Below are 22,327 nucleotides of genomic sequence, written 5' to 3'. Positions count from 1 at the left end.
CCCCACTCACTCTCACTCTTTTGATTCAGTTTTGAGGTCAGCTTGGCGCTCATCTCAGCACCTGATCGCTTCCTTTTTAAAACGCTTTGCATACGCTTCTTGTCCACGCGGTCCACAGCATTCAAATCAAAGGTTAAGTCAACTGCAAAGAGGACGTTACACAAAGTAATGCCAAAACCTCAAAGTGAGGGTGAGGGGGATCAGCATAAGTCACAGTTTAAAGACTAAAAGCATCAGAGATAAAAAATCATGTGGATTATTGTTTGATTACATTCTCTAAGCGTGGGCAGGGTGTATTAACGTCTGTTATTCATAAACTGGCTGATAGACATCTCATCACAATGGAAATGCTGTTTGTTATGCAAATAAACATTTGTATTTGACACACGAGTAACTTTGCTAACATGTGGAGTTTAATTGTTTTTACTTCTTCATTTGGGCGTCTTGTTTCAAAAATGCAGACGTGACATTAAGTGGCTCCAACTTTGTAAAACTCTGGCCTTGTTTCCTGTTTGGTTGCGAAGCAAATGTTGATGGAAAAGAAAGACTTTGTATTTTAAAACTGAGTGTAACGGAGCCATGATCTAAAGACTCAGCTATGTGGTCTGGAGAGTTTCCTTGTGATTGGTTCAACTTTACAGGGAAAATATAGAAAACAAAGCAAAACTATTATTGCCAAGATGAATAAAACAGTGGGTTTGTTGAGCAAATGAAACTGTGGAGGAACCTGTTTGCTTCAGGATTTGTTTCAGGACTAAAACTAAAGCTGCTCTTCAGGTGTCACCTGGTGTAGATGATAGTCCCAGAAGCTGAATATAATATATGTTTCAGTAGGTTGATTAAAAGGAATAGTTGGACATTTAGAGAATTATGCTTTCTTGCTAACAGTTAGATGAGAATACCACTCTCAAGTCTGTACAATATGTACATTGGATATGTAGCAGTAGCTGGTTAGCTTAGCATAAACTGACTGGAAACAGGTGAAGACAGCTAGCCTATCTGTGTCGTAACAAAATCCACCTAAAGGCACCTCTAAAGTTCGCTAATCAACACGTCATAAATTTGTTTAATTCGTACAAAAAGAAATTGTTCTGCAGCACATAAAACAACCAAATGTTTTTTAGAGGCAACTTCTTTCGGCTCTCATGGACAAGATTAAAAACTGACAAGAACCCATCTGTTCTCTCCTACAACAAACACTGGTTTGAGCTCCAACCTGGGTAAACGTAACACCACTTACGTTTCAAATACTGAGTTACAGAATCAGAAAGACACCAACTCTTATGATCCCACATAAATGAATTGTTTAAAGTTCATGAATAATGTGTATGGAATTAAATACACTGCATTGCAGCTTTAATTGAATCCCTGCCATTTCCTTTTGCAGTATTATCACTCTTTCACACTCACTCAAATGAAACACATGTGAGCTGCTGCAGATGCCAAAAGGCTGAAACTCTCTAATCTTTATTCCGCAACCCCTGTTTTTTTTCTCCATAGCGTACAAATGGTGGTTGTGAAAAACAGAGTAAAGATAACCCGACTTATCTTTCATCTATTGATCTCCCACTCTGTTTCTGCCAGTCCTCTAAGATAACCCTATTAAAATATTTTCCTCTGGTAAATCCCTGAGAAATAAATCCTCTTTTTCCAGAAAAAGTGGGTGTGTGGGTGTGTGTCCGGGGGGGGGGGGGGGGCTGGCTGGAAGGTTTGTCTGTCACATGGAGGAAAATACAGTTGCCTTGGCAACCCCTGATGGTTTTCCTCTGCAGCCTGGCATCAGAGTGACTGGTTCGGGCAAGTTTGCACGGGGATATTGGATATTTTGCACCGAGCGAGGGTGTCAGCAGTTTAAAAAACCCTTCTTAAAAGAAGTGCATATTAAAGGGAGGCGCCAAGTGGGTTCATTTATTACAAGTGGGTTTATTTCAATTCAGACATGGATCACAGATGTCGTTTTAATTCACGTAGATTAGATGAAGGAGGTGGAAGTTGAGTTGACATTTTCCTTTCCAGAAGTAGACTTATGGATGATATATTTTGTGGAAATATGTAAGAATAAAACAGATAATATAAATCATGACAATTAGCAGCACAGCAGTAAGCCTGCTTTCACTGATGTGCTGACAGATGTTTTTATTACATACGTTTTATTACAGCTTCCGTATTCTCCCCTGTATCCTCTTCAGGGATTGTTGACAGCTCGTGATGTCTGTTACATCACGAGAGGTGGATCCAGCACAGTGACAGGATGCTTCCCCCGTGTGGACAGATCTGGTACTGCAACCGTTCGTGCAACAGGATTTCTTAAAATAAATGGCTGGGCTATTTACAATATGTGTCAAGGGAGGTGACATGATCTTGTACATTTTGTTAATAAATATTCCTTTGGAGGTGTTTTCTTTCAGTTTCATGCTTCGGATGTTGATGTAGATTACCGGCAATGCAAATTAACTCTCCTTAAATAGAGAATATCTCTGGGTTGAAAATAGGCTCTAGTGTATACTGTATGTATGGGAATAGAAAAAAGTAACTCAGCTTTGTATTTGAATACTTTAAAAGGCACTTTAGCAAACCTAGAAAATGAATGAATGTTTATTAGGACAGAAAAGGCTGAGAATCGTGACTTCATTCATTTATTACTACCCAAATTCAGTAATCTTTACATTTTTTCACAGGAATAAAAACAAATGCAGCTAAAAAAAGAATCAACTTTGCAGGTAACATTTTTTCACTAACGCCTTTCCAGTGATATGCAGAAAGAACCACAATGAGCGAGACGACGTGTGTCTGCGCACACAAAGAAGACATGCAGTGGCTCCCATTGACACTGCACTTTAATGACAGACTGTGAATTTCCAGTAGTGGCAGCTGTAGGCCTACTGCTCTCCTGCAAACCTCCACATGTACCGCTTACACAGCTTACCCCCGAGCCACAGAGGACAAAAAAACATGCTTGTTTGTGTCATGCGGCGTAGATATTTACTTTTTAAATTAAAGCGGGATGTTGACCACCTAATAAACATACATGTGAAACAATGAAGAGTGGCTACAAAGTACCACCGTAACAATCAACTGTTTTCAAATCCACGCCAAAATCCTCGATATCCAGAGAGAAGAGGCAGTGACAAAATCCACTATTCACTCGACACGATCTCCACGGACAGGACAGACGGCTCCTGGATCTCAGGTGGCGGGTTAAGAGGGTTAACGGAGGGCAGCGATTCCCCCTCCGCCCTCACACATCACCGCAGTCTTCACTGTTGTCCTCCCCCCTGCGAAAAGGCACTGGGCGAGGGCTGACCCTTGCATCGGCACACAGATTTAAGCGTCCGCTTCCTCCACATCGCTGTGCAGTGTCAGACAGTTTCTTTTAGAGGGCTGAAACGTGGCATTGCCCACAATTTATGGGGTCAAGTCCAAAAACAGGAGAAGATTCAGTGGATTTCAATGTGGACCTGTGAAGAGATGAGCAGAGCAACACGAATGGATCAGACAGTTATCTATCCAGACATGCATGAACATGTTAAGAGGTCACTGAGCTCAAACTTTAAATCAGCTGACAGTTGAAGCATCAGTGTAAACAATAATAGCAAATCAAATTTCAATTGAAGTTGAAGCAACGAGATAAGAGAAAGTGTCAGCCAGTATGTAAGCATTGACGGCTGTTAAAATATCAGTTCCCATTTGAAGAGTAAGAAATAGTCAAAGTGTCAGCTGAAGATCTGAAATTTCCCAATTTAATCGTCTTTTATTGCTCAAATGTCAATTTAGTCACAAAAACTCCATTCAAGTGTCAGTTGAATCGCTGATAATCAATAAATTTAGGTTCTTTGTTAAGCAAAAAGATATAAAACAATGCTGCTTCAAGTGTTTCAAGAAGATGTTCTACTTTAGTTTCTATTATATGATAATAAATTGAGACTTGTAATAAATCAGAGCTCGACTGTCGGCCTAGTTGTACATATTAGCTTGCTTCAGATGTTTATCAGTATTGTTTAGAAACATGAAATTGCAGTAAGAAAATGTCAAATTAGGATTAAGGTTATTTATTAACTGGGAATGTTTAAACTCCCAATCAGTAGCCTATAATAATCCAGTATCGGCCTCCTATAATAGATATTGTATCGATTAATCCTTTATAATAATATACTTAAAGCCCCTATTGCCTTCAAATTGTATCAATTCTTAATAAACCCATCAGTGATATGAATGGGGTGGACAAAATATTAGAAACACCTGCCTGAAACCTAGAAGGACCACAAACTGACCGTAGCACCTCTCTAAAACAGCTTGAATAAGGATTATTATGGCAGGACTGTACTGCAGTTAAGTAATACTTGCTGCCTACTAAACTGGCAATTGCGTGAGTGTTTGCATAATTACCTGTAACCTGACATTAAACATCATCGAAGCGACCAGGTAGATATAAGGGAATCTGATTCGCAGTCGCCATGCAAGATCAAAAAATATCAACAAAGTCCTCGTCAAGCCTTTGGAAAACACTCCGTAAGTCCGACCAGCGGAGCCCGAGAACCGGAGCACTAAATAGGACAGACCCGCCATACAGACGAGGTCTGCCCGGTCTGTTGATAAGGTAACCGTGTCAGTCAGTGAGGCCAACGGGCTGATGAGTGACAGTTCATATTGCTATCGTTGACTGAGCACCATTTTTTTTTTGTGCCTGGTTGTGTTGGCAGAGCTGCTCCACCCCAACGGCTTCTCTATTTGTTCCCATTATGGTCAAAGGGAGGACTCGTAACGGTGTTACACACACGGAAGTTGAAAGTGTATATGGATTTGTTTGCCCTGACTTCACTCTGAAGGCAGATTCTTAAAAATGTATTTTTATTGTTAGCACGGTAACTACATAAAAATGACAAACAACCAAAGCTGCTAATACCAAGGGTATACATTTTAAGGCAATAACAAAATAAATGAATAAACTAAAATAATGTTGTGTGTGTATCTGGCAATACTTTTTAACATTTATTGTATTTCTGTTGTTTTTTTTACATCTTATAGTGCTGCCATATTCAAATAGTTCTTGGCAATAGTTTACATACGTCTAGATTCAGTCCATTTATTTTTATTGATGTGGAATTTCCTCGTTAATAAATGAAGAACTATAAATTCTTTAATTAATTGTTTTGAGGCCTTCTACTTTCAGTGATCAATGCTGCCTACAGCCCGATTCCTTCACTGTCTGTTTTATTGATTACTCAATCAGTTATTTAAAGTCTGTGAAATGACAGATAATTGTCAATTTACCCATCGCAATTTCCCAGCACCCAGGGTGATGTCTTGAAATGGTTTGTTTTAAATCACCAACAGTCCAGAGCCCAAAGTGTACAATCAATAAAATAGAGAAAAAACAACAAATCTTTGCACCTGAGCACCAATGAATGCTTGGGATTTTTGCATCATAAATGACAGTTAACTATTATCTTTCTGTCAGTCAACTAATCAATTAATCCTTGAAAGGGGATTTATTGATTAGCCGAGCATCTTTGCGCACAACAAGTTGCTATTTTTGCCTACACTAATATGCATGGGGCCCAATTGTTGCATGAAGAAAAAGAGATGAAGAACAGATGCCATATTTGAATTTATTGGCTATGCCATCCTCAAACTTTGAATACACATGAATTTAGTATTATAAAAGGGACTGAAATGTATCTGAAATCAAATGTATCTGCTGAGACTGTTTTAACCTGATGTTCTAAATTGTTTGTTGGGGAAAGTGCCTGGGGAGCAGAGTTCAGGGAAGAAGTCCCCATTAACCAACGTCATTTCCTCAATCCGTGTCACACTTAAAATAGTCCGTCTTATTCGTGTTTATTTTTTTTAATCTTCTTTCCAAGTTCAAATTTGCTTTTAAAAATACAAAACTCACAACACTTTTTGATGATTACATTTTCTGATAGTATAAAAACCGGTGGCTCGTCAGCTGCTTGTTTTTAAGGAAGTTATAGATCGTTATGTACGTGGGCGTATCTTCTCATCGCACCGGATGCACCATCTGGTGTGTGGTGGCTAACTTCATTTTTTTTTTTCTCAGGGGTGGTGGCCGCCGCTGTTTTGCTTCACATAGCTTTCCAGATCTGCCCACGAAAGCATGGGAATGTTGCGAGGGATTTTCTGACGAAAAACTTGCGTGAAAGTGCTCGATAAGTTACTTTAAGTTCCCCCACGAGCCGTTCCACGTCACAGGAGTTCGGCTGCTCTACCAACGACCGTTAGAGAAACGCCAGTTGGGACGTTTCACCAGCGAGCAGTTCCGGACAAAGGAAAAGAGACTTGTGAGCTAACGTTAGCTCCCGGGCTAACTTAGCATTCCTCTAGCTGCGGCGCAATGCAGGCCATAAAGTGTGTCGTTGTTGGAGACGGGTAAATTAACCTAATCCATCCTACTATTGAGATTTAACTCGAATAACCAAGTGTAACGTTAGCTAGTTAATGCTGTCACCAGACTAGCTATCGGTATATCCGTTTGCTTCCGATTTTTCTTAACGGGTAAAGTTAGCTAACAAGCTTTTAACTTTAACTACTTGTTTATTCTTCATGGGTTAACTATTATCTTACGATATACGAGTTATCCGCCATTATTTTTCATGTAGTGTTGTTGAAATGGCAAAATATTGCATTACATAATTGCTAGTTTGCAAGTGGTTGGCTAATCCTTGATTTAAATTACTCTTTGGATGAGTCAGACATTCACACATCCCTCCTAACCCGAGTTTAAGTCTCGAGAGTTTGGCAACATTTACTCATGAATTGAGAAATGTGAAGAGTTAAACGCAATGTTTGTGTGTTGGTGGCGCTGTTTATGTATTTCAAGTACATTTTGTAGACTTTGTCTGCAACAACTACAGGTTGGTGAATGATTAAAGAATGAGCAATGACTGACTTTCATATGTGCAACAATATATGTGAGGTAAACTCATATCTTCTTGTTCAGGGTGTGGTGGATACCACAGCAGCAGAGTCATTGATGGCCTCTGTGACTGAGTTTGATTTAGTGTTTTCGCTTTTGACGAAGGGGAAGCTGGCAGTAGGGAGGATTCAACACTTAAGTTTCACATTTCCTCTTGTAGTCTTGTATACATCTATTAAAAAACAAAATGTATTGTACACCAAAGCTGTTCTCCCATAGTAAGGGTTCACTAAACAGTTTCTGTTTTTGGAGGCTTGAGTAGAGCTGAAGTGTGATATATTCAAATTTTACAGTTTTTTTGATTGTCCTTTATGAATGTCAACTCAATAACTTTGGGTTTTGGACCACAGGTTGGACACAAAAAACCCAAATCTGAACATTAGGACAGATGTTTTTCACTAGTTTATGACATTTTGTTGACCAAATTCACACATTAACTGATAATGATAATAATTCCTAGTTGCAGCCCTACAGCTTTCCAATTGTACAAAGTACGAAATCATATCAATTTATACCCAAATTGACTTTTTGCATGCTGTTTTTGGGGAGGGTGATGCCATTTATTAAAAAACAAAAAACAAAAAAAAACCCAGAGTAATTTCCCCTCTTCCTCCCCTCCAGAGCTGTGGGTAAGACCTGCCTGCTCATCAGCTACACCACCAATGCCTTTCCTGGAGAGTACATCCCCACAGTGTGAGTATCTGAGGCTACAGACCCTGTTTGTTTATTTACTTATGCAAGACTACAAGCTGATCAACGCCAACAGTCATCATTTGAAAGCGTGGTTGCTGACAGCACAGGTTACAATCGCAGTTGATAATCATAATTTTAGTTCAGAGTTAAGTAATAAACGAGGAGTCATTTTCAAGTGAGATCTGAAAAACAGATTAATTAAGAACTAATGCTTATTTTCATTTCCTGTCAATTTATGTGATTATTAATATGTTCTCAGTTTATATTCATCCTGATGGGTTTAACTCATGCAATCACAATTCTTTCTGTCAGGTTCGACAACTATTCCGCCAATGTCATGGTGGACGGGAAGCCGGTGAACCTGGGTCTGTGGGATACAGCAGGACAAGAAGATTATGACAGACTCCGCCCACTTTCCTACCCGCAAACGGTACAAAGAAAAAAACACAGTCAGACAATTCTGTGTTATAGTTTGCTTATTGGGATTTTCTTTGAAGTGCGGTGTTTGCCTTTGAAGTATGCTTTGATGATGGTGGCTCTCTTGCATAATACTTTTGGAAAGTTTGGGTATGAATAAGGAAGTAAGAGGGAAACACCTTTTGTGCTGCATGATCAAAGGTCCTTACTGGTCTTCAAAGGAAATAGTTGTTCTGGGCTCTGATTGTATTGTTTGCCTTTTTCTCACCAGGATGTGTTTCTCATCTGCTTCTCGCTTGTGAGTCCGGCCTCATTTGAAAACGTCCGTGCCAAGGTGAGTTGATGCAGTGTCGGTATGATAACGACTGAAGACCGTAATGGATCTGTTTTATGGCATGATAAGAGGCATCGGGGCTGATTTTGATTGGCCCACGGGTTTTCTCCAGGGATGACTGATTTATTTTGACCCATAGATCATCTTATGTCTTATTTTTACAGCCTCATTAAGAACATGATGGACAGAGGCACTGAGTTAATAATAAAGTGACACATAATAAGACATGTTTACTAGTTAGTTTGATCATTTCGCCCCTAATGAGAACTATTTACAGCGATATAAGAAACCATTGTTACACTATTTGGTTAAATGGATTAAAAACTGGGCTTTTAACTCCAGGAAGAAAGTTGGCCACACTAAAGACCGATTGCATTCCCAGCTGAACGTTTATTGCACTGAACTATTTTCATTTCAGACTACAACATGTAAACACTGACCAAATTCAACAAGCATATTAATCTCCACACTTTGTCACTTGGAGAATAACCTTGTATTGTGCAATAATCGAACGTCTCCATGAGAATCAACAGCATCTCACGCTCATAGCTGGGATTAAAAAAAATAGTACTTAGTCATTAAGAAACCGCATGTTCAAGATAACGTCGACCGGTTTGTAAAGTTATACCTCTAACTTCTCGATGCTGTGTTCTCTGTGCAGTGGTACCCTGAGGTGAGACACCATTGTCCCAACACTCCCATCATCCTGGTGGGTACCAAGCTGGATCTGAGAGATGACAAGGACACCACAGAGAAGCTGAAGGAGAAGAAGCTCTCTCCCATTACATATCCCCAAGGACTGGCGATGGCCAAAGAGATCGGTAAGGACACATATCTTCTTTACCGAGTTACCTCTGACCTTGTGTTGTTGTTGTTGTTGTTTTTTTCTGAATTACTAAAAGAAAACACATTTGATGTGTGGTTTCCTCAGGTTCCGTCAAGTACCTGGAGTGCTCAGCCTTGACTCAGCGTGGCCTTAAAACTGTGTTCGACGAGGCCATCCGGGCCGTCCTCTGCCCTCCACCCGTCAAGAAGAAGGGGAAGAAGTGCTCTCTCCTCTAAGACTTCCTCCACCGGAACGATGACGGGGGGGGGGGGGGGGGGGGGGGGACATGGCCGCTCGTGGTGAGGGGTGGCTAAAGGCGCAGGAGAAACACACCAGTATACACACAGAAACATTGTACTTCAGATTCTTTCCTTCCATACGTGTAGCTACAGCAGTAGGGTCAGATTTAGGAGAAGGGGTTTGGAAGACGATAGACCCGAGCTCTTTCCCAACAACACATACTGTATAGACAACACTATGAAATTCTTGAGGCCTTCTAAAGTGGATTGGATGTTTTTTGTAAAAAAAAAAAAAAAAAAAAACTGGACCGTGGAATGTTTTAAATTTGCTCTTCCACTGGTTGTCCACTTTTTTTTTTTTTTTTTTTTTTTTTTTTGTTTGTTTGTTTGTTTGTTTGTTTACAGTCTTGGTTGTTTGTTTTGAGTGGAAGAAAATATTGCCAAATACATCCTGCAGACGTGCTGTATTTTAACAGGAAAGCAAATCTTTGTTCTGTTGTCTCAAACCTTTTTAAAACCTTCAAATAACAGCTGGCAGTTTGCTGTTGTGTGCTGCCGTTTGCCCGGCTCCGTAATCAATGGCATTTTATTCACTTTCACTGTGTCATCGCTCCGTTGACAAGGAACCTGAATCTAATCATCTGTGAAGTTCTTTTTGCTTCAAATTGTTTGTGCACCACGAATCTCTTCACCGGTTAGTTTTCAGCACACGATTGACGGTGACTCATCGTCATGGGTTGAATTGACGCCTAAAGACGTACTGAGAAATTCAACCGATCTTCCGACACCAACCGTGCTATTAAACCCCGACAAATCTAAATGATCCAGTATTTTTCATGTGTTTGGCTCCAATCGGACCGGTCAAGGTATTTTTTTTTATTATTTTTTTCTTCCCACAATCCTCTTTTGCAATATTTCCCTAGAAGTGTGTCTCAACTGTGTAGCTGCCCAGAAGTGCAACGCTGAAAACTTTATTAGATATTTTGGATTAGAACTGTTTTGGTGGCGGGGAACAAGAGCACCGTTAATGCTCTGTGGGCATTTATCAGAAACCTTTTGTGCAGCACATTTGATTCTTACTCGCATCACTACTGGCTAAGCAATGTCACTAAGAAGAGCATTTATGCCCGCTAACAACGGTAACATGGCTGCTGTCGGTGATGGTGTAGTATACAGCGTACTTATCTTTTTGTTATAATCATGTGATTTGACTGTTTTGTATCTTTCTTCACAGAAGTTACACTTCACTCACTGTATTGTTTAACTAACACTATGAATATCCTTTTTGTTTATTACCTCTACAGTTAACGCTACCTTAATCTCCCTACAAGCCTAGCTTTTTTGTAATTAATGCTGACAGCATGTATGTGCAACATATACTGAAAACTTAAGATTAGACTATTTACAAACTGTATTTGAACTACTAGATCGGGGGTTAAGTACATGTTGCTCATCTGTATTGTATTCAGACATCAAGCTGTGCTTTAATTCAAGCCAATGTTGTGACTCTTTAGTCTTACGGATAAAAGCTATTGTCACTTTTTGAAAAAGCCAATAAATTCAAGTAAAACCGATTCCTCAGCATCTTTGTTGGACAGTGCAGCCACACATTTTCCTTGATGCAACACTTGACAGAGCGCTGTTGACGGACACTTAATATGTTTAAGCATAAAGTAGAGCTAATGCACTTAAGCAGTACTGGAAAATGTTTCCATTTAATACAACTGTTAGCTCTGCGATGTAAGAAAGCCTTGCAAAATATGGTAGAACTTTTGTATTTGATTTTACAAATGTACCTAGAAAATGGAAAGTGATGTTGATCTCGTCCTTTGGTTAGTCTTTAACTCCAAGGTTATGCAAAATGATCTCCAAGTGCTTAAGATAACATTCCCGTCATTGTAAAAATGATTCACTTATGAGCAGATTGTGATCTTGCTAAATGTAAAATAAGTGGCAGATGGGTTGCATTGGATTGCTAATAAAATCGGCCAGGGATCGAATGAATTCGATTATCAACTGAGCTTAAATCAAATATTGAGCTTTATTTGTAACGGTTGCGAGGCTCTGATCGGACCACCTGTCAGTCAATCCTAGAAACACTGGTGACGGATCTCAATGGTGAGCAGAAGAAGTGACCGTCATCGTGTGCACAGAAAGTGTGACTTCCATAATGAGGCAAATAAAACTTTATTACAAGATAAATCAAAACCTGACACGGTCATGTCAACATAATTGACAATTCATAAACCCACAAGGTTTTTTTTTTATAATGCATTTGGCACAAAATCAAACTGAAATCTTGATTCATTTACCATCCGTCGTAATAAACACTGTTCATAAACCTTTTTGAATCTTCCAATCGTCAGGCTTGTTGCTGTGGTTCAGGACTCAACACGTCGCAACAACGTCCCTGAAGTTGTAGGTATGCTGGGAAGAAAAAGTCTTGATTTAGAAAATGAAGATGCAATAAACTATTTCCCTAATAGTCCAAGATGAGTAATAAATCAAAGGTGTCATTGGTGGATGGCATTTAAAAAACAGCAGCTGCCTTGAGTTGAGACTTCAAGCAATCATTTTTTATAAATACGGCCTGAGGGTTGTTCAAGCAAGCAACTTAAAAATCCTCAATTACTGGACTGTGAGGATCATAAATGAGAGCAGCTACATGAGAATCAATAGCATGCAAACTGCAAATGTCACCTTTCCACCAGCTCTGCACCCACGATGTCATGGATGTGGTACTTCATGTGGAATTTCACATGCGAGGTTGTTCTCCGCTCCTCCAGCTCTGCCTTTAGGACTTCACTATATTTGGACTTTTTCACCATGCCCAGCACTGCTTTACGACCTAATAACAGGAAGAGCGGTAAGATGGTTGGGGAACAACAAACAGTCCTCCAATTAGCAAGGCACCGTCAAAAAAAACAACTCGTAAAATGAGAAATTTACATGAAACGTCATTAAAAGGAAAGTATTGTCGAGACTGTTTTTGTTTCGTGACACCAACCTTGTATAAAGTACTTGGTGAATTTGCCAGAGTTGGGAATGGAAAGCCACCAGCTGCCGGCGTCCCTCACAGTCAGGACCCCGGACTTAACCAGCTGCCTAGAGGGTGAGAAAATATAGAATGTGCTGATTTTTCAAAAAATGTCATACACTGTAGATGAAAAAAAGGTTCCAAACACAGGAGAAGACTCGTATTAAAGACATTCAGGGGCTAAATGATGATGATGATAATTTGTTTTGGAAGTAAACAACACGAGATAGATGGGAGTATTTCCTACGTTATCTCAGAGTCTGTGAAGAGAAACTCTTTAAGAATCTTGTCTTTGCTGAAGCTCAGTTCTGTGCAAGGAGACGACAACTTCTCCAAGAACCTCTCCACTGTGGCTCTTGTCGGCCTGCCGTCCTCCCCCGCCAGCACTTTGGCCTTGTAATCTGCAGCGAAGACCAGCCCGAAAGCATCCGCATCGAACCCGAGCTGGAACATCAGCAGCTCTCCTCGTTCCCGCAGTTTATTCTGTGGGCCACAAGAAAGGCCCAGTGGGTTTTCACATTGAGACAGATACACAGATAGATACACACACGTGACCTTTCTGACACCAGAGAGTCATCTCACAAGCTCCTTGTCCACCAACGTCTTGTCATTGTGAATGCTGTAGAGTTGGTGCTTCATAACGATCTGAGGCAGGCTGTCATTGAAGAGCTTCCTGGGGAACAGCGTCATGAGATACTCGAGGGTGAATCTGATGTCAGTTGGTCCTTTAAAGTAAAAAAAAAGATCAATGAAGTTTAATCTTAAATGAGATACATATACATATAATTAGCTTTTTAGTAGTCACACCCTACCATCTCCATCACTGATGGCTCCAAACTTCTGTATTCCATTTCTTCTTTTCTTCACCTTGAAAGTGTCTGAAATCAAAGCTCGTTTCCTGTTCATACCTGGAGGAAAAAGCAATGCGGAAGAGAATAAACCAGTTTAATCAGACAGCTGCTTCTCTCTCTCCACAGACCCCACGTGAGAGTATTATCTGGGCTAACAGGAACATTGTTGCTTATAAAACGCCAGTCATCCCTTTTGAGAGACGTTAGCTAAGCTATTGCAACCGTTCTGTTTACACATCCATGATTGAAGCTAAGCTAACTTAGCTTTGTGTGCACACTGAAGACAGGAGCCTATATTTGACCAGTTAAACTAGTTAAAACGCTTACCTAATCGCTACTAATATCATTAATATTGGTGTTCACATCGCTTTGGTCCCCACAGCTCTAACTGACAACTTGAAAAGTCTTCTTTACTGGGCTTCTTGCCGGAAGTGTCGCGGCTACCACCGTGCGGATTGGAGGAGAGACTGTACACGAAGGGTGCTGGTTGGAGTGCTTATTTTTTTGTTTATTTGTTAGTTATTCTGTTTTATCAGTATGTATTATTATTATTTGGGTTGTTTTTGTTAGTTTTGTTTTGGGGTAAAGATTATAAGTATATTGTCTGATCCACACTCCGGAGCAGAAGGTGGCGGTAATGCACCAATAAGATGGAAGCCAACCGCCGTAAAACCAGAAGAAGAAGAAGAAGAAGAAGCAGCGACTGTATACGGAAGTAGCGTTGAGTTGTTGTTAGCTTGTGGTGCCATTAGCTACCCAGCCAACGAGACGACAACACTTTGTGTTTTCCTTCTTTCTTTCTTGTGTGTAGATTAGAAAAGACGCTGCAATATATGATAGTCGTGTTTACACAAAGTCGTGTTTATTATTGTGTCTGACGGGGCATTGACACAAAGGTAACGTTAGCTGCTTGTGCTGTGTATGCTGACTACGGTACGTTAGCTTTTCATTTAATAACCGGTGATTTAGTGTTAGAAGTAATAAAGTATGTTATGTTGGAAAGGTAACGCACATTGCTAAAGCAAAGCACAAAAAAAATAGATATTTTTGGAAACCTTGATTAACCTAACATACATGCACAGAAAGGCATGCACAGAAACACGTTTAGTCAATGCAGACACACTTCTGCAGCACACAACACTCAATACAAGCATCTTTACATGATATGTCTGCATTCACACACAGACACAATATATAGTTATTTACACAGATCACGATGTGATGTGCTCATCTGGGGTGCATATATAGATACATAATATTAACGTTGTTGATCCCATGCAATAATAGACTCATAATGAAATAGTTAAGTAACCTTAGAAACTAGTATACAATAAGCATTATGTTCAATATGCATAAAAAATAAAAGGTACTATATACATGATACACAAATAGTGGGTTGTCTTGTGTCAGCAGTATAAAAAAAGGCATAGCACTTCTTTTTAGTGACAACACGGGTGATGATGAGTGAGAACATGTTTGGGCTTTCCTACAGCAGAGCAAGACAATCAAGCAGATATGAATAATCATCAACGTTTCATAAATCATTGCTCTTTCCCCCACTAGGTAGCAATGGACCCGGCCAGATCCCACAATCCCAACTCCAGCTACCAAAACCCCCAGTCAGCATACAGACGACACAGAGATGCCGGTGGAAGAAATCACAGTGAGAATAAACGCTCCAGACCAAACCACCACCAGTATCAGTCTGGGCCAACACCGCCGCAAAACCCACGCAGCTCTCAGGAGTTGAGCACCAGAAGGGAGTTATACGAAAGAGACTTTCCGGTGTACAAACAGCCGGTCGAAGTAGGGTGTTTTTCCCTTGACTCTGAGCGTAGATTCTTCAATGACAGCAGGCGGATGAAATACTACGTGGAACCTGACAGAAATCCTAATTTTGACCTGAAGGATGGATACAAGGACCGCTATATCAGGAGAGACGAAAGTGAGAAGGAGAAGCTGGACCACATCCTCCGCTGGATCTTGGCCAATAAATCAAAGCTCAGCTCAAAGGTGACCGCAGCCTCATCATGGTAAGTGTTGTTGTTAGTTTGTACTTTTTTTTTTTTTTTTCCTTAATCAGGGCAACAGGTCAATGTCAGATATAGATACTCACCTGGGATCTCTAGTCGCGACTCCAACCACCTCTAACAACACGCGTTGTTTGTTCTACCTCTGCCCATCACAGTGCTTTAGATTTCGACTTTGTGACATGGCGCGGCCATCTGACCAAGCTGCTGACCACTCCCTATGAGACACGCGAGGGCTGGTTGCTGGCAGTCAGCAGGTTCAGGGGCACGCTTTACATCAGCGAGGTGGAAACAGAAGCCGCTCGACGGGAACAAGAGAACCGCACAGAGAGACACAAGGAGATGATGTACTGGGGATACAAGTTTGAGCAATACACATGTGCAGGTAGGTAGGTTTAATGCAATACAGTATTCTATCAACATTTCTTTTTAAAATTCACACTTAAAAAGATGACGGCACCTGCAAATGACAGGGTAGTACAACATGTAAACCCTACTTTGGTGTTTACCTCCTTACTTATTTTTTTTTAACTGAACCAAAACACTGGCGACGAGGAAGGTCTTGGGTATATAATGTATATATAAATATAAAACAAGATTTGAATCATACCCTCTAAACTAAAAAGATATCTGGTTTGAATTCACATCAAAGACTATAATGGACTTTGTTAGGACTTAGTACCTCATAGCTTTCAACCTAGAAAATCTAAAGTCTGACTTAATCTTGACCTATCAAAGTTTTTTAAGTTTCAAAGTCAATTGCGACTTCGCGTCTCACATTCTTTCCCAAATTATTTTGATTTAGAAATTATTATAAAAGCTTTATATCAAATACTTTTGATGTAGTAGTAAAATAATAACTAAATAATAAATAATTTTGACTTAAAAGGCGAAATTCTTTACATAATTCTGACTTACAGTCGGTGTTTCTTTTCCCCGACACAAATGAACTTCCATACATTCCAATCTCATTTTATTACGTTTGACACAGATAGACGGGGCGTTCAGCACACATTTAAGAGATAACAGAGCCTCACCTTTGTCCCTCCCTGTAGATGACGTCCACAGTTCACCTGACCCAGGCGGAGTGGTGAACACCAATGAGGCCTTCTGCACTGTGGTGCAAACTCGGCTGGCCGATCACAGACTCCTGTTCTCCGGGGAGGTGGACTGCCGGGATAAAGATCCCAACGCTCCGGCTCCTCCCGCATGCTACGTGGAGCTGAAGACCTCTGCGGAGATCTGCACCCCGAAACAGCGTAGCAACTTTCACAGGTAGATGATGAAACGGTAAAACATCACACGATTCTTCACTTTTTTCATGTCACGCTGTTCGTTGGATGTTTGATTTTGAAGCTGGTATGATCCTCCTTTTTGGTGGTCCTCAGGTTCAAACTGCTGAAGTGGTGGGCCCAGTCTTTTCTCCCGGGAGTCCCCCGTGTTGTGGCAGGTTTTAAGGATGAGGAAGGAGTGGTGGTCACTGTGGACACTTTCCCCATCTCTAAGATTTCACAGCTCATCAAGGTACGATAAACTACTGGTCATCAAAGGCTGATCTGAACATTGAGAAATCTCCCCCCAAATAAAAAGTGATTGAACATGAGTTAATAAAAGATTAACACAAAACATTTGCACTTACTGTCTTCTGTATTTTCTCTGGACAGAATGAACAAAACTGCTGGAAGCCAACGGTCTGTATGAACTTTTGCTGTGATTTCCTGTCTTTTGTGAAGCAAATCGCTACTGAAGACAATCCAAGGTAAGTTGCAATGACAAACTATGTTGTTAACCTTTTTTAAAATATATTTCAAGCAAATATCTTTCATGAATCCTTATTATCTCTTCCAGCGTGGTGTACCTGTTCTCCTGGGAGCCCCGCAGAGACGTGACGTTCTCCGTCCACAGGGACTCCCAGTATTCCTTCCTGCCACACTGGTTTGTGGAGGAGATGACCAGAAGTCAAGACTCACACCGTCAGCCCTGATTTACAGCCAAGACGTGGTCCACTGTTAATGTTCATTCAGACCTCCAATGGAGGATTCTCAGACTTTATTTTAACATTTAAACCCAAGAACAGTGGTTAAGTGTTCAATTTTAATCAAAACAGAATTAGAAAACATCAGTAGAAAAACATTTTTAACAAATGAAATCATGACTTCAAGTTAGAATTGCATCTGCAGTTACACGTTTTTTTTTCATGTTAAGACAAAACATTTCATTTGTGAAGAAGACCGTAGTGAACATGCATGGTGTATTCTTGTAACCGTTGCCTCATTGCCGTTGTTTTTTAATTAAAAGTGACTCATACACCAGCTTTGGGTTCCTTCTTAATGCCGTCCTTCTGCCTCACCAGACTGAGGGACACTTTCTTTGTTTAGAGCTTTCCTGCTGTTTCACACACTTTCTATCTTTCCTGGCAGTTTAAATGTTCTGCCTTACCGGACATTTAGTGCCTCACTCTCTTTTTTTCATAAACACCTTCTGCTTTTTATTTTCAAATTACCCATTATACTTCCGAGAGAGCGAGACTACACAACTGGCACTGAAAAAGTAATACCGACAGCAGCAACTCTTGTAATGATTAAAACTCAAGTTAACAAATTGAACAACCAGTTAAACAGCAACAAAATGCGTAATTTACACAAATAGTGTAAATTACTGCAAACTTGAATGCCCAACAGAAAAACTAATAGAAGACACCTGTGTAACAAAATGTTCATACGGATCAATACAATCATGCAGACTGTGGACGGAGGAGTAAATCGTCAACAGTCGTCACAGCATTTATATCAGTTCATGTTACAGTTTTTTCAGACATATTTAGAGGCACTTACTGCAGTATTTGTACACATGTAAGCTTTGCTCTGTGTATTGTTAAGTACTCATTCCCATTTACGTTAAATTCATTTTGACTTAATGTTATAATTGTTAAAATCAAGAGCTTTCAGAGCAGATTTGACACATACGTCTGTCCATGTGAATGGGAGCTACTCTCCCTTTCAACACTATTGTGACTACTGCTAATCTGTGTGTGTAATAATGACATCATAAATCAGCAGATTAAATAAAACACTCATCTGGCCAGAATGTCTTGAGGGTTCTATCAAACTCAGTTAAATTCACAGTTAAAACACAAGACAGTGCGTGAGGAATGGTCCAAAAGCAAAAGAACATTTACTTGGCCAGGATCAGTCCTATCTAATGAGTGGTATCGATCTTCTCATCCGTCTCTAGGGAAGAAAGCAAAAAGCGTTACTTCCCTAAATGATATCCGCTTTCCCTTTACGTGTCGTTGTGATGACTATCTCAGCTAGTAAGGTTACTTAGAACCATCTCAACAGAGATCAAATCAACACCAGTTTGCACAAATGGAACCAGTTAGAGGTTAAGAAAGAGAGGGTATTAGAAGTATCACACCCAGCTCTGGTTATGGTGTTTGTTTTGGGCAGCAATCCCGTCTCTTACGACAACGGTAATGTGACTGAATCAATTCCTGGCATCAACATATCATCGGTAGGCATTGATAAAAACCTACTGACGATGGGTGTGCTCATGCATCGCTGTATTCAAGGGAGGGGTTTGTTCACTGCGTCAGCTTCTTGTTCAGGTCCATGACTTTGAAGGTGGCAGCAGTGATCTTCTCGTACACTACAAACATGAGGGCGGCCGTGAGCACCGTCTGTAGCAGCTTGGCCTCCAGGCCTTTGTACAAACCAAGAACACCGTACCTCCTGTGACAAAGACACCGGATGTACGTATATCAATGATGAGCCGTTATAACATCCTCACCAGTTAATGTGTTTACGTTCGTGGCTGCACTCACTTGATTCTGTCCATCAGCAGGGAGAAAACGTTTGAGAGGCTTCCAATCACACCGGCCTTACCGTCACCTTTGTACTGGCCGAACTGATGAAAAAGCATTGAACATGTGACAATATAGATAAAACAACAACAAATACAGAATATCCTCTCACATAATGTGTGAGATATCTTGGTAAAAGTAAACAAAAACATTAATATTTACCCTCAGGATGGCCTGAACTGTCTGAAGAGGATATGATGCAGTGGTAGCAATGGCCTTGGCAATGGCTCCAATGAGAAAGATCTCTGCTGAGGAGATCTGTGGCAGGACACAAAGACGTAATCCACTCGCATCCAGCGCTTTTGCTTGAGCATTTATAGAACTGTTTAAATTGATAGTATGATCAAAACATAAAAGTAACAGCTGGTCAAAATAGTAATTTGTCCAATACTTTGTTATTGACCAAATACCTGCAAAACACATGGCCTTCCCATCAGCCCCAGCTGTTGTTTGCCTTTTAGTGCTAATTAGCACACGTTAGCATGCTTAAAAGCTAAACTAAGATGGTAAACGTTATGCCTTTTCTTAACCTCAGCATGTTAGCATTGTCATTGTGAGCATGCTAGCATGCACACATTAGCATTCAGCTCAGAGCAGCTAGCATGGCTGGAGACTCTTCGTCCCGTTTGATTTTAAACTCTGCTGTGTCATCGAATATCTTGAAGACGGATCGTCCCAGATCACAGCCCTTCAAGCAGGAGCTAATGTAGCGTTCTGTCCTCTCACCTTCTTCCCTCCACTGCCCGCCTTCCTCTTCATGGCCTCATAAAACATGAACTGCATCGCCGGGTTGATGACGAGGATAAGAGAGGGCAGAGTGCCGTTCCACAGAGTTGCCACACCCTCATTGGCTATGATCTGTGAGAAAGCATCTGAGAGCAAAAGCCCAAACCCAGCAGGGTTTTAAAAGTGAGCACATCTGAACTGTTAAAACTGGAAGACAGATATATTCATAAGTATCTCACACACCAAAGATGCCCCTGTACTGGGTCTGATGGATGTCTTTGTTCCTGAACTTTGCTCCCTGCAGCTTCAGTCGAGTGTTGACCACCCACATGGGAGTGGTCAGGATCACATTCACCACCCCTGTAGGAACAACAGATTATTAGCTTCCTTGAATGCTTCCTAAAAAAGGTACCACATGGAGGTTTTGACCTCCAGCAGCTCTATGGAGCAGTGATACACATTCACCTTATTTAATGGATCAGCAGGTGGCGTTAATGCACCAACTAAAGTAGGGAGGGAGACCGCTAGCAAGGAAGTCCTTCAGTCCAAACTCCTTTAGTACTTGAATAATTATTAGTTTGTACCTGATACGACCCCAATCAGCAGGTCTTGGCTGGGTCTGGACTTCCCTGGACCAGCCGACGCCAGCTTCTTCAGTGTGTTGAAGGTGTAGAAGTAGACAAAGTTGGAGCAGCAGAGGCTGGAGATGACTGGTAACCAGCCTCTGTAGAGGGACTGACTGGGAGAAGAGACGGAGAGGCAGACTTAGAAAACAAAACAGATATATTCACATCGGAGAAGCAACGATCAACTAAATGGTAACTGAATGATCAGCTGTTTCAGCTCTAGTGAAGACAGTTAAGACTGCAATGACATTGCACTTATGTTTCACGGTTCTTTTTAAAAACAAAACAACGGCACAGAACTTTACTCACAGGCCTTCTTCCTTTACTATCTCCGCCAGGATGACGGGGGTGGAGTTAGCCTTTCTCATCTCGTCCACTGAAAGACAAACACAACGGTGGGACAAGTCAGTGAACAAGGCAGCTCTACCGAGATCCGTTCACTGGACACCACGAGTACGACTCATCCTCCATGGTTTGAAGAAGGTTTTCTGTGGCTTTGGAGAAGCTCTCTCAGGTCTGAAGTAAACAACCCAGGTGATGCCATCAGGGTTTAAAACTTTTAAATGTACAGCAGAAAACTACAAGTAACAAACCAAAAGGTAAACACAGGTGTTTACCAGGTATGTGGGAAGTAAGTAAGTTCAGTAAAAATCACTACAAGTCAGGGTATTGGTCGAGTGCAGTACTGAATGAGTGGACTAGTCCGTCACATCTCTGTTTTACAGTTACAGTTACTCAATAATGAAGAAAACCGTGAAACACTGAACTCGTTACTACTCTCATGACAACCTCCCACTCACCCTGCAGTCTGCTTTTGGCTGTGTCCAGAGGAAAGAAGACCGTCATCGCTGTCACACTCCCCTGAAAAGACAAAATCCACCGTAACGACACAAAACAAATGGCAAAAAGGCTCGTCCATATACTTCACATTCATTTTATAGCCCTTTTTATCTCTGCTCACCAGTGCACCTGCCACAGCATGAACCAGCGTCTCGTAAGACAGAAGGCCGATAGTCGAGCCACCGCTGTCGGACATCTCTGCAGTCTCTCTCCCGGTTCAGACCACCGCACAGAGACTCAAAACACCGGAAAGTCACCGCGAAGCGATCCAAAGAGTGGTAGCTGGTGGTCGGTGTGTATTTTGTTAATAGCTGCGGTCAGGGAAACTACGGGAACATTCGCAGCTCTGACTTCATGGTGTTTTATAAGCCAACAGGCGTAAAATACAATGTAGCGAGAAAAGTGTCGATCAATGTTTCCTCCCAGTCTCCATTCATTGGCTGAGAACGGTCTAACCGGGTTGACAACTTCTTCTTCGTTGGTTCTTATTTTTTCTTCTTCTTCTTCGTCTTCTAATGGCGTTCAGCTCGCCGTTAACATGCATTACAGCCACTTAATGACGCAGTGGTGGATTAAAAATAATTAAGAATAACACAAATAATTCATAACACATTTTTTTAAATCGACACATTTTTTTTTGTAATGTAATATTTTTAAAAACTTGTTTGCTGACTTTTTTAAACATAAAATTTGAATTATTAGCTCAAATAAAAGATATAATTAGATATTACCTTTTTATGTTTTGACATATCTAATTGTCATGCCATATTTGAATAGTTCAGTAAGTCCAAGTTTTTACTTATTAATAAAACAAGAAAATGAAATATACATCCATCTCTTTAAATAAGAATTGAAATCAGTCAAATCTACATGACCTGTGTCTTTCGAAAGATATTATTTTAGTGCTTA

At 40.7% G+C, this 22,327-nt stretch overlaps 5 protein-coding genes across 8 annotated transcripts; 2 read left to right on the top strand and 3 right to left on the bottom strand.

Annotated features, from left to right (window-relative positions):
- Positions 1-2,153: 2,153 nt before the first annotated feature.
- On the bottom strand, positions 2,154-4,731 carry smim10l3 (small integral membrane protein 10 like 3). Its single transcript, XM_031872251.1, has 2 exons — positions 4,387-4,731; positions 2,154-3,458 (listed from the first exon to the last, which is right to left on the bottom strand). Exons 1-2 carry the CDS (start codon positions 4,564-4,566, stop codon positions 3,438-3,440), a joined length of 201 nt encoding a protein of 66 aa, XP_031728111.1. The 5' UTR covers positions 4,567-4,731; the 3' UTR covers positions 2,154-3,437.
- Positions 4,732-6,044: 1,313 nt separating this feature from the next.
- LOC116397036 (ras-related C3 botulinum toxin substrate 1) lies at positions 6,045-11,020 on the top strand. Its single transcript, XM_031872154.1, has 6 exons — positions 6,045-6,390; positions 7,559-7,630; positions 7,943-8,060; positions 8,319-8,381; positions 9,043-9,202; positions 9,313-11,020. Exons 1-6 carry the CDS (start codon positions 6,356-6,358, stop codon positions 9,441-9,443), a joined length of 579 nt encoding a protein of 192 aa, XP_031728014.1. The 5' UTR covers positions 6,045-6,355; the 3' UTR covers positions 9,444-11,020.
- A 105-nt stretch (positions 11,021-11,125) lies between these two features.
- Positions 11,126-13,747, bottom strand: LOC116397035 (serine/threonine-protein kinase 19). The gene is made up of 7 exons (XM_031872153.1): positions 13,662-13,747; positions 13,296-13,391; positions 13,066-13,208; positions 12,731-12,966; positions 12,454-12,551; positions 12,147-12,294; positions 11,126-11,873 (listed from the first exon to the last, which is right to left on the bottom strand). Exons 2-7 carry the CDS (start codon positions 13,387-13,389, stop codon positions 11,828-11,830), a joined length of 765 nt encoding a protein of 254 aa, XP_031728013.1. The 5' UTR covers positions 13,390-13,391; positions 13,662-13,747; the 3' UTR covers positions 11,126-11,827.
- Positions 13,748-13,787: 40 nt separating this feature from the next.
- dxo (decapping exoribonuclease) lies at positions 13,788-17,676 on the top strand. Of its 3 annotated transcripts, none has more exons than XM_031872150.1 (7): positions 13,788-13,814; positions 14,902-15,367; positions 15,523-15,749; positions 16,420-16,639; positions 16,753-16,888; positions 17,029-17,123; positions 17,213-17,676. In XM_031872150.1, the coding sequence occupies exons 2-7, from the start codon at positions 14,904-14,906 to the stop codon at positions 17,346-17,348; spliced, it is 1,278 nt and encodes a 425-aa protein (XP_031728010.1). In that variant the 5' UTR covers positions 13,788-13,814; positions 14,902-14,903; the 3' UTR covers positions 17,349-17,676. The 3 variants fall into 3 exon arrangements, with proteins under 3 accessions (XP_031728010.1, XP_031728009.1, XP_031728007.1); XM_031872149.1 differs by lacking the exon at positions 13,788-13,814 and adding an exon at positions 14,031-14,267; XM_031872147.1 differs by lacking the exon at positions 13,788-13,814 and adding an exon at positions 14,031-14,267 and having other exon boundaries at positions 14,898-15,367.
- On the bottom strand, positions 17,445-21,885 carry slc25a17l (solute carrier family 25 member 17-like). 2 transcript variants are annotated; one of them, XM_031872152.1, is made up of 10 exons: positions 21,540-21,885; positions 21,379-21,439; positions 20,888-20,954; positions 20,537-20,691; positions 20,196-20,312; positions 19,953-20,098; positions 19,389-19,484; positions 19,188-19,270; positions 18,900-19,095; positions 17,445-18,594 (listed from the first exon to the last, which is right to left on the bottom strand). In XM_031872152.1, exons 1-9 carry the CDS (start codon positions 21,612-21,614, stop codon positions 18,948-18,950), a joined length of 948 nt encoding a protein of 315 aa, XP_031728012.1. In that variant the 5' UTR covers positions 21,615-21,885; the 3' UTR covers positions 17,445-18,594; positions 18,900-18,947. The 2 variants fall into 2 exon arrangements, with proteins under 2 accessions (XP_031728012.1, XP_031728011.1); XM_031872151.1 differs by having other exon boundaries at positions 17,445-19,095.
- Between the last annotated feature and the right edge of the window lie 442 nt (positions 21,886-22,327).

The sequence above is a fragment of the Anarrhichthys ocellatus genome, unplaced genomic scaffold, assembly GCF_004355925.1.
Source record: "Anarrhichthys ocellatus isolate YVR2014 unplaced genomic scaffold, GSC_Weel_1.0 scaffold62, whole genome shotgun sequence".
Classification (NCBI taxonomy): Eukaryota; Metazoa; Chordata; class Actinopteri; order Perciformes; family Anarhichadidae; genus Anarrhichthys; species Anarrhichthys ocellatus.
This window is presented reverse-complemented; position numbering and strand designations above follow the sequence as displayed.

Bases quoted from the DNA above. Each gene is read 5' to 3' on its own strand.
- smim10l3 (XM_031872251.1), bottom strand. From the start codon at position 4,566: ATGGCGGGTCTGTCCTATTTAGTGCTCCGGTTCTCGGGCTCCGCTGGT. The intron at 3,459-4,386 runs GTAATTATGCAA...ATCTCTTCACAG, and splicing joins TGTTTAATGTCAGGTTACAG to GTCCACATTGAAATCCACTG.
- dxo (XM_031872147.1), top strand. The intron at 15,750-16,419 runs GTAGGTAGGTTT...CCCTCCCTGTAG, and splicing joins TGAGCAATACACATGTGCAG to ATGACGTCCACAGTTCACCT. The intron at 17,124-17,212 runs GTAAGTTGCAAT...TATCTCTTCCAG, and splicing joins GCTACTGAAGACAATCCAAG to CGTGGTGTACCTGTTCTCCT.
- LOC116397036 (XM_031872154.1), top strand. From the start codon at position 6,356: ATGCAGGCCATAAAGTGTGTCGTTGTTGGAGACGG. The intron at 6,391-7,558 runs GTAAATTAACCT...CCTCCCCTCCAG, and splicing joins TGTGTCGTTGTTGGAGACGG to AGCTGTGGGTAAGACCTGCC. The intron at 8,061-8,318 runs GTACAAAGAAAA...TTTTCTCACCAG, and splicing joins CACTTTCCTACCCGCAAACG to GATGTGTTTCTCATCTGCTT.
- slc25a17l (XM_031872151.1), bottom strand. From the start codon at position 21,614: ATGTCCGACAGCGGTGGCTCGACTATCGGCCTTCTGTCTTACGAGACG. The intron at 19,485-19,952 runs GTGAGAGGACAG...GTCCTGCCACAG, and splicing joins CGGGCAGTGGAGGGAAGAAG to ATCTCCTCAGCAGAGATCTT. The intron at 19,096-19,187 runs GTGAGTGCAGCC...TCTTTGTCACAG, and splicing joins CTGCTGATGGACAGAATCAA to GAGGTACGGTGTTCTTGGTT.
- LOC116397035 (XM_031872153.1), bottom strand. From the start codon at position 13,389: ATGAACAGGAAACGAGCTTTGATTTCAGACACTTTCAAGGTGAAGAAA. The intron at 12,552-12,730 runs GTAGGAAATACT...CTCACCCTCTAG, and splicing joins TTCACAGACTCTGAGATAAC to GCAGCTGGTTAAGTCCGGGG. The intron at 12,295-12,453 runs GTTGGTGTCACG...TCCTGTTATTAG, and splicing joins CACCAAGTACTTTATACAAG to GTCGTAAAGCAGTGCTGGGC.